The following is a 9,617-nucleotide window of genomic DNA, read 5'->3' as shown; positions in this document are numbered from 1 at the left end:
TCCTGGATGTTTGGTTAAAACTCTTTGTGATTGGGTAGACACACCAATCTTAGATATTTGGTTAAAACTCTTTGTGATTTGGTAGACACACCAATCTTAGATATTTGGTTAAAACTCTTTGTGATTTGGTAGACACACCAACCTTGGATGTGGGAAGTAGTTTGAGGGGTGTAACATCTTCTAAAAACAAGTTTTGATACGAAGGCACGCGCTTCGTGATTAGTTTGAAGTAATTGAGGAATCTTTCTGAGACCATAGCATTACAGGAATTATTGTCCTGAATATCAGCTGTTAAAATATACGGTAAAAAAACATTGCAATGATCCACATTTACCCATAGACACAATGTCAACATTTTAGAAAGTAAAAGTAAAACTCTAGATACGATGGTAACAAAATCTAGGAAAACTTTAACACATCGTTTCTTCAGCTGATGTTTGTTAAAGTCAAATATACAGAGCACATTCGAGTATTACTAAAAAAAAAAAAAAGACAAAAATAGGAGAACGTGCGAAAGGTGGTTCGAAGTGTGACGTAACAATATTAGCGAATCAATTGTTGTAAAGAAACACAGAGCTGATATTTGAAAGGTAATAGTGGCAAAAGTCGGACGATGTATACATTGCAGTTACAAAAAAGAAAAGTTCTCGTTTAAACAAGTGAAGAAATTGTATCTGGAGTATAAATAAGGCGTCGTTCTTCGCGTTCACGTAAATAAAACTCTGTTGGTGTTGATTTTAAAACAACGAGCATGAGATGTGACAAGTCGTGTTTATCGTCTGAAAGGTTTCTTGAGATTAGTAAGTCAATATTATCATTTAATATGAGTCGTCTGTGTTCGCGACATTTGTCACTAGTCTCACCAATGTACGGCACAAACAATGCACCATATAACGAATTCTGAGAAATAGGTAAAAGTATTTTTAATTTAAAAACGGTTTGGGATAAATGTCACTGAAATTCGATTGTCAGTGTGTTGACAAGTTACAGAACGTAGTCGGTTGCAGGGGAAAGAACCAGGAGAATTGTTTGGTTGAATACAGTAAGTAAAGTTGACATGAAGAAAGGTATCCCGAGGGTGTTGTTTGTGTCAAAAAGTTATAACAGGTTGTTCAGTGAAAACAGCCTTTGTGTCATTATTAGTTTGAAGAACGTAAAAGTTGTCCTTGATAAATTTGGTGATTTGAGGGGACACAATTGGGGGATAAGGGATAGTTAAGGCACGCTTGTTACGTTTCGTCTTTTGGGACAATGTTTCAAGAGTATTCTTACGAGGATTATGACTAGCTTTAAAGAAAGCTTTTCGTAAGATTCGTTTAGGACAACACGAGACATAAATATGACAGAATAAAAGTTTTAAGCTAAAGCGGTTTGAAATCAACCAAAAGAGTTTCCAAACATCAATCTAGCCATTGTCAATATTCCACATGTAACATTTTGGTTAAATAATAACCACCTTTTTCTTCTTAATAAAAATGCATTTCTCATTTAAACACAGGGTCTCTCCCTCAACCAGAGGCGCCTCAGTTGCAGGGGCCGGATGTTAAATATCCGGGATTTATCCGATTGTTTTTTTAAAATAAAATACTTTTGTAGGATGTAGCATATGGTGAGATATGACGATTACAATTTACAATATCCAAATAGGACACAAACTGACCGAGTTATAACTGGCCACGTCATCAGCAAAAACGCAATAGTTAATGTCAGCACTTTTTGTGTACCCGATGGGTCAGCTATGTGAAACTTCTTCAGCAGAAACCAAATAGTTAATGTCAGCACTTTTTGTGTAACCGATGGGTCAGCTATGTAAAACTTCTTCAGCAGAAACCAAATAGTTAATGTCAGCACTTTTTGTGTAACCGACGGGTCAGCTATGTGAAACTTCTTCAGCAGAAACCAAATAGTTAATGTCAGCACTTTTTGTGTAACCGACGGGTCAGCTATGTGAAACTTCTTCAGCAGAAACCAAATAGTTAATGTCAGCACTTTTTGTGTAACCGACGGGTCAGCTATGTGAAACTTCTTCAGCAGAAACCAAATAGTTAATGTCAGCACTTTTTGTGTAACCGACGGGTCAGCTATGTGAAACTTCATCTTCGCCCTTTGTTGCATCAGCGTTGTCAGACCAGAGCCCAAAGATTCTAACCAGGTAGCTCCAATCCTCGCTGACCGTGACTGGAACCTTGCTACTATTTGGTACGTAATCATCAATTACCATTATTCCCTCGAGCACCTGCGGGTGCAAGGTTCCGACATGTTCGACTTGCAACCTGTGCAGCTGCTATGTATTATCACGATGAACGTTTTGAAAGTCCTTGTTGAGGCAAATCCACCTATCAATCCCAAACATGCTGTTGCAGCACTCAAAAATAGGTTTGATGCTGACAAGAACTGTAGTGATAGTAGTAATAGCCTTCCATCAGATCCCAAGATCAAGGAAAAGGTCTCCAGACTCAAACAGACGATAAAGAAATGTCGCATAATGTAATTTTTGTAATAAAAAGAAGAGATAATCAATTCATGTGTGTGGCCCTTGCTGGTAATGGTGTAGCAACTCCGAAACCCCGTGTCTCTTTGACTGCTCATAACTTTCGATTGAAACATATTATTACCATAAGGATTACATATTTGGATACAGCAGATTCCAGACTTTCCAACGGTATATGCAAAACGTACACCAATCATCGGAATGTTAAGTTTCTATGCAACACTTACAACGGTTATTTGAAATTTGAGTTCCTTGCCCTTCTACCCAAAAACGCTTCTTTGCCTTTGGTTGAGGGTTAGATCTTGCGTTAAATATTCTATGTATTAACCGATTTTGTGACAAATTAAGAGCTAATTTTAACACCGAATGTCGGAGTGAGACCACCTTAATGCTACAGATGAAATATTGGTGACAATACGTACTCTTCGTTCTCTCCAAAGTGCCAACTACTAAAAACGTGGTTCGGGGTTTCACTTATAAAATTGTAATCGAAGAAATAACGTTCAAGATCTTAATGAAGTAAATACAGACATAGCACCCATCATCTCACCTTCTTTAAGACTGCAGGTGTTAATTTCTTTTTTATTTGGGAGGTGGTGGGGGTGAGTGGGTATCTGCTGGATTCCAGAGTACAATCTACTAAAAAAATCGAACACGTTGCAAAGCGAACTAATTATTAGTAGAGGACTTATTTTAGGTACAACCTTTTTTTTTCAGGTGGAATACGTACTGTAGCACATCATTTGTTCGTAACTGTTCCTCGGATTAGATTTGTTGCGCTACAGGATCCGATTCCTGTAGGTTCGGATGCACGACAAGTGAACATTGACTTTATTTTATACATACAATAAACGTAATTATCGAAAAATATTAGTAAAAGGGATTGTTATTAAACATTCTGTTAAGATGCACGTGCTAAAATAATGTTCTAGACAAATTATGAGAGTTTCAGAATTTACAGATCAATTACGAATACATCATTTCATTGTTGTACCATTACGTGATTTCATTGTTTTACCGTAATAAGTGTAGCCTATTGTTAAACTGATATACGTGTATTGTCAGCTTGGTTTGCTCACGTTTTAATGTTTACCTCTTCTCCTTCACAACAGGTAGTATAGACGTCAAGTTTGGACTTGTTCCTTATAATAGTAACACTACCATTGTCGATGGAAATAGTCTACAGGCCTCAACGAGTGAACTCACGCAAAAGATTAATAGTGGAGAATTGAAACTTACCGATCTGAACGGGAATCAGTTAACCGTTGTTCAGCTATCGTCAACGGCCACTACTACTGTAGCGCCACCTAGTAAGTAATCAAACAAAGTTGATTACGTTATTATATTTTAATCGCAGTAGGATATTTCCTTTTGATGGACCAAAAACACTATAGACTATTAGCTGGTAAGTTTAGACAACTAACGAATTCTTGGAGGTAACTTTAATAAACGCAAGTTGAAATTAATCTATATATTATGAATAGTCTATGTTTAACCGTTTTAATCCAATTTTTATGCAAAAAAAAGAGCGATGAAACAAATAAAATAATTTTGGGCGTAGTATTCTAACAAATTCCACTTAATGACAAAAAAAAACTATTTCGCTCTGTGTACTAAACTGAATAGTATGAGTTTCAACACTTGAGTTCCGTTTGTATAAGAATATCAAGCAAAGCTGTGCAAGGGCTACATACGAATAGCCATCCCTAACGTTGGACCGGTAGACTCGACGAAACGAGGCTTGTACCTCCAACCCTTGGGTTGCTCTTATCTAACCGAATAGAAGGATTTTTTACCACCACCGCCTTGATTACGTACTCATTGCTTGAAAGTCTAAAACGGTTTTTGTGGCAATGAGACGCGAACCATGAATCCTTGGATTCACAGTGCAGATACGGTAATTATTGTTCATGTTCAGCCTTATTAACAACAGAGGAATCTATTTATCTGAAATGTAATATTCCAGTGAACAATGAATCAGTGAGAGGACAAACTTAACTAGGCACCAAAATACACCAATCTAACTAAGTTACATCTGAATACTGTTTAAAATATGAAGCCTAGCATGAATTGTAAAATACCTATTGTAAGTAAATAGTAAAAAAGAAAAATATTTTTTAAAATGAATTATTGTGTTTACATGAACGCGGTCGTGAAAAACGGTGTCCATTTTTATTAACTGATGTCCTCAAACATGATCATAAACATTAGGTCTTTCTTTGCACAATGAATCCACCCGTAAGTACCTAGCTTCAAAGAGTTGTTGGCATAGCAAATGTGAAAACAGGACAACTGAATTTTATACGCATATTGCAAGTTTGTTTTGTTACCAAATTGCAAGCATTTTTGAATTCATTAAAACTTTATGATATTAACCGAATGTTCCTCGGTAGCTCAGCGGAAAGTTTATGCACTACAATGCTAAAATCCGGGATTCAATATTTCGCGGTAAACAGAGCACAGATGGATCATTGTGTAGCTTTGTACCTTAAAAACAACAACAAACAAACAAATTAACTATAAACGACTTTATAACACCAAATTTGTTATTTTTAGCCACATAGAACGGTTTTAAGTTGTTTTTTTTTCAAGTACAAACTTTCAGCTCATGGCTCCATCTCTTGACCGATTTGAAATTTAATTACAACTTCGGCTATTGAAGATTCCTGCTTGTTTTTCAAATGTAAACTTTTAGCTCATAGTTCTATCTCTTAACCGATTTGAAATCTAATTGCAGTCGCGACTACTGAGATTTTCCTCTTGTTCTTCTTTAACTGGACTTTCAACGTTTCGCTCTATAGCTTCTTCAGGAGCATGCCACTAAAACAAAAACCGTCACTGACAGTACGAAGCTTCAACGAAAGTAAACATGAACTGAATACTTTTCATTTTGGATAAATAAATATTAAGAGGCAAGCAAATTCGATAATTGAATCTTTTGTTTTCAGAGTCTTCAAAATCCAATACAGAAATCTTAGCTTTATCGAAAGAAGTTGGCCAATTAAAACGTTTTTACAGTCCTGCTAGTTTGGTCTCACTAATTGATAATAATAACTTGTATTTATGATGTTTTTTGTTATCCACCACCACTGTAAGAAGCCCAGTCTTATTCTTTATGATTTGCCTTTGTCAGCGGCTACTGATAATCTGTGGAATTCCCCGAAATTGATATAATTCAGTAACAGTTGGTGAATCGAATGATCGATTTCACTTCATATATACTGTATTGGCCCTATTAAAAGGTGATGTTTTTTATTAATAATTTGGCTGTAAAGTTCATAGTTGCCTTATAATTGCAGTCGATCACAGGCCCCCTTCCCCCTGCTCTAGTCTGTCACATTCCTGGATGTCCAGAAAGCATCCATCTACGGATGCGCGCCAGATGTTCGCTCAAGGTCATCCCCAATTCTTGCAACTGATCCACCTGCAGGCTGTTCAATTATAGTATTGATTTTGCGGACCTAAACAAAGGACGTTATGATACTCAGTTTTTCTTTCCCATGGTTTCTGAAAATAGGGGTCGCCTTGTATTCGAGGTCGCCTTATAATCGGGCTAATGCAGTATATTTAATCAATTATTTGTCAGTAGCAAATAACACTAGACAAGATATATATAACTCCTTCTTTTACCAAATCAGAATGTTTCGTCCTGTGTCTTACGCAGATGGATTGAGGTCACGTACTATTTGGTCTATTGAAGAATTAGAATATTCCATTTAATAATTTTCCTCGTGTCGTTTTTATCTTCAGTGTCATATTTACTTTTGTTCGCTGTTTATTTAAATTGCTGAATATCTACAACCCCAAGAAACAAATATAAAAAAATTGCAATATTAACCTTTTCACTACGACATTTGTATTCTTAAAATAGAAAAGACATAAATAAGTAAAAATAATGTCTGATAATATTTTTCCATGCACAGATTCTAGAATTTGTTTATGGAACATATTGTCCCAATAGGCGTTGTTACTGGATTACGTATGCATCCCAATAGGTATTGATGTTGAGTTACACGTGTGTCCCAACAAGCATTGATGTTAAGTTACATGTTTGTCCCATCAAGCATTGTTGCTCGGTTACATGTGTATCCTAATAGGCATTGTAGCTGGGTTACATGTGTGTCCGAAAAGGTATTGATATTAGATTACATGTGTGTCCCAAAATGTATTTACGGTAGGTTACATGTGTGTCACAACAGGCATATATGTTGGGTTACATGCATGTTCCAATAGGCATTGTTCCTTGGTTACACATATGTCCCAACAAACATTGATGTTGGGTTATGTGTGTGTCCCAGCAGTTATTGTACTGGGATATATGTTTGTCCCGACAGGCATTGATGTTGGGTTACATGTGCGTATTCCAACAGGCATTGATGTTGTGTTACATGTGCGTGTTCCAACAGGCATTGATTTTGAGTTATGTGTGTGTTCCAATAAACATTGATGTTGGGTTACATGTGTGTGTTCCAATAAACATTGATGTTGGGTTACATGTGTGTGTTCCAACAAGCACTGATGTTGGGTTACATGTGCGGTTTCCAACCGGTATTGATTTTGGGTTATATGTTCTCCCAGCTGTTATTTATTGAATTACGTTATATGTACGCTCTGAGGTGAAAGTGACGCAAGAATATATTATATTATTTTAAACCATTCCTGCACAAATGTGCACTGAGACAAATATAATCCAACCACACTGAAAGGGCTAAATAAACCTTTAGAATATAACCGTCGTTCTGGTGCATTAACATTTTAAGCCCCACATTTCTTGAAGAATAGGACAATATCATATGTACCAAAAACTAACTTGTAATAGATTAAAATATGATATCTATTAATGTATTGACATTTATCTATATTTATTTCATTTTCAGATAGTTTTTTGAACTTTACCCCCATCATCCTCGGTATTGTAATTGGAGTTTTCGTCTTAATGCTCATACTTGTTATTATGACAGCAATGGTCGTGAAGCACTTGAGCAGAGCCACCTGTCGGGTGATGCCTGAAGAAGTAACTATCATTATTATTAGTTTCTATAAAATCTTTAAAACATACTTTTCGATGTTCAACTTACTAGTAAGCGATTTTAATGTAAATATAACAATTAAAATTTTTACTACAATCTTTAAAATCACTGTTTGATGATGTACAACTCAGTAGTAATTTTATGGGTTTGTCTTTCACAATACTCAATTTAAAGAAATGACCAAAGAATAAGCAAATTCACTCATTCCATTCGCAGCGGACGAAAAGTAATTGCAAAATGTATCATTTATGAGAACAGAAATTCCTTCATTTTTAATGACTGTATAAAGGAGTGGTTGTTTTCCATAAAATAAGACAAATGTGTTTTTGTTAACAGTTATAACTGCAACGTTTCAGCCGATAGGAACGGGTCATCTTCAAACACTATATGTTTAACAACTATTACAATTTCAAATTGTGACGGTTATTCTCAGCAGAGCGCGTGTTGAATTATTTATCTTTAAGATAGGTGAAAATAATTACTTACAAGAACTATAAAAAAAATACAAAACACATAAAAACAGTGGAATATATGGATTACAGTTAATAGAGAGAGGGGGGGGGGAGTTCCGGAATAGTTTTAAAAAATTTGAGTTTTCTTATTACAGTAGCGTAGCGTCTGCGATGTTTCATCTGTGTATGCCAGTTTCAATGTTATGTTCGAATATGAAGTGTGTGCTTTATTTTGAAACGTTCAAAACATGGGAAGATAATTTCATGTGTTGTTTGATCCATGTGTTTCGTCCCTTTCCAGTTTTACCCAAATAAAATCGTTCACATGTATTACATTTGATTTCATATGTTATTACATTGGTGTCCTTTTGTTTCGGATTTTTATGTTTTTCCAACGACAGTCTTTGTTTTTATTTCTTCTTTTACTTACGATTAACAACTTTGTGTTTTTGATGAGACATTTCCATATTCAGACAAGGTTGTCGCTGACGTATTCGATAAAAGGGATGTATAGTGGTTGTGATGAAGTTCTGGTCTCGTGATTTCTTTGCTTCAGTTTTACTGATTGTTTTTTTTTGTTAACTCTTCCCTCGGGATAACAACTTTTATAAATGAAAATACCCGACATTCTCCTTAATTCACTGTTTAAATTGTTGGGGGTACATATGTCAAGTACGATATGAGTTATAAATATTTATGTTCCAAGTTTTTATTGTGGATAGATTTAAGACTACCATTCTACGTGTTGCTCTGAGTGCACTTGGTACCTATAGACACAAGTGTGAAATCCAGCTGATTTCTTAATAATGTGAACATAAAAATAAAATTATGGAGAAATTTTCTCCATTTTCAGTTGTTGATATGATTAAAAAAAAACATTATTACCCAAGGTCATAGTCAGCAAATTTACAGGAGTATGCATGTCTGTACTGAGGCCTTCCTCAATAATTAAATTAGAAACTATTTTTATGGTTTGGACGAGAACTTACGTTGAATAGTTTTAAACTAGGTTCTTCACTGCTTTGTTTGCTAGGGTTTAGAAGATTATGTAGTCGGTTTTCTCTCTTCTTTCATATGATTATGTTTCAGGATTAGTTTTATGTTTATATTTTCAAAGCCTGTTTGTATATGGATGGTAGTTAAATTATACAGGTGATGGCGAAATTAAGTCATCTGTTGGTGTGTTTACCAGATCACAAAGAGTTTTAACCAAACATTAAAGGTTGGTGTGTCTACCAAATCACAAAGAGTTTTAACCATGATTCATGATTAGTTTGGATGTGTACCTTCGTATCAAAACTTGTTTTTAGAAGATGTTATATACATCATATTCAACATCTGCTACATTTGAATCAACGCTAAACTACTTCAAACTAATCATGAATTAGGATGTGTACCTTCGTATCAAAACTTGTTTTTAGAAGATGTTACACACCTTATTCAACATCTGCTACATTTGAATCAACGCTAAACTACTTCAAACTAATCAAGAATCAGGATGTGTACCTTCGTATCAAAACTTGTTTTTAGAAGATGTTATACACCTCATTCAACATCTGCTACATTTGAATCAACGCTAAACTACTTCAAACTAATCAAGAATCAGGATGTGTACCTTCGTATCAAAACTTGTTTTTAGAAGAT

At 35.2% G+C, this 9,617-nt stretch overlaps 1 protein-coding gene across 1 annotated transcript in view; it reads left to right on the top strand.

Moving 5' to 3' along the window:
• The window catches only part of LOC111087379, a 28,985-nt gene that overhangs the window by 13,663 nt on the left and 5,705 nt on the right, over nt 1-9,617 (top strand). The window contains exons 8-9 of the mRNA XM_022393827.1: nt 3,604-3,801; nt 7,369-7,505. Of these exons, the coding sequence (XP_022249535.1) occupies nt 3,604-3,612 (9 nt within the window). The 3' untranslated portion in view covers nt 3,613-3,801; nt 7,369-7,505. The remainder of the gene's footprint in view (nt 1-3,603; nt 3,802-7,368; nt 7,506-9,617) is intronic.

This window comes from Limulus polyphemus, unplaced genomic scaffold (genome assembly GCF_000517525.1).
Source record: "Limulus polyphemus unplaced genomic scaffold, Limulus_polyphemus-2.1.2 Scaffold2081, whole genome shotgun sequence".
Lineage (NCBI taxonomy): Eukaryota > Metazoa > Arthropoda > Merostomata > Xiphosura > Limulidae > Limulus > Limulus polyphemus.
Note: the sequence above shows the minus strand (reverse complement) of the source record. Positions and strands in the feature narration are given on the sequence as shown.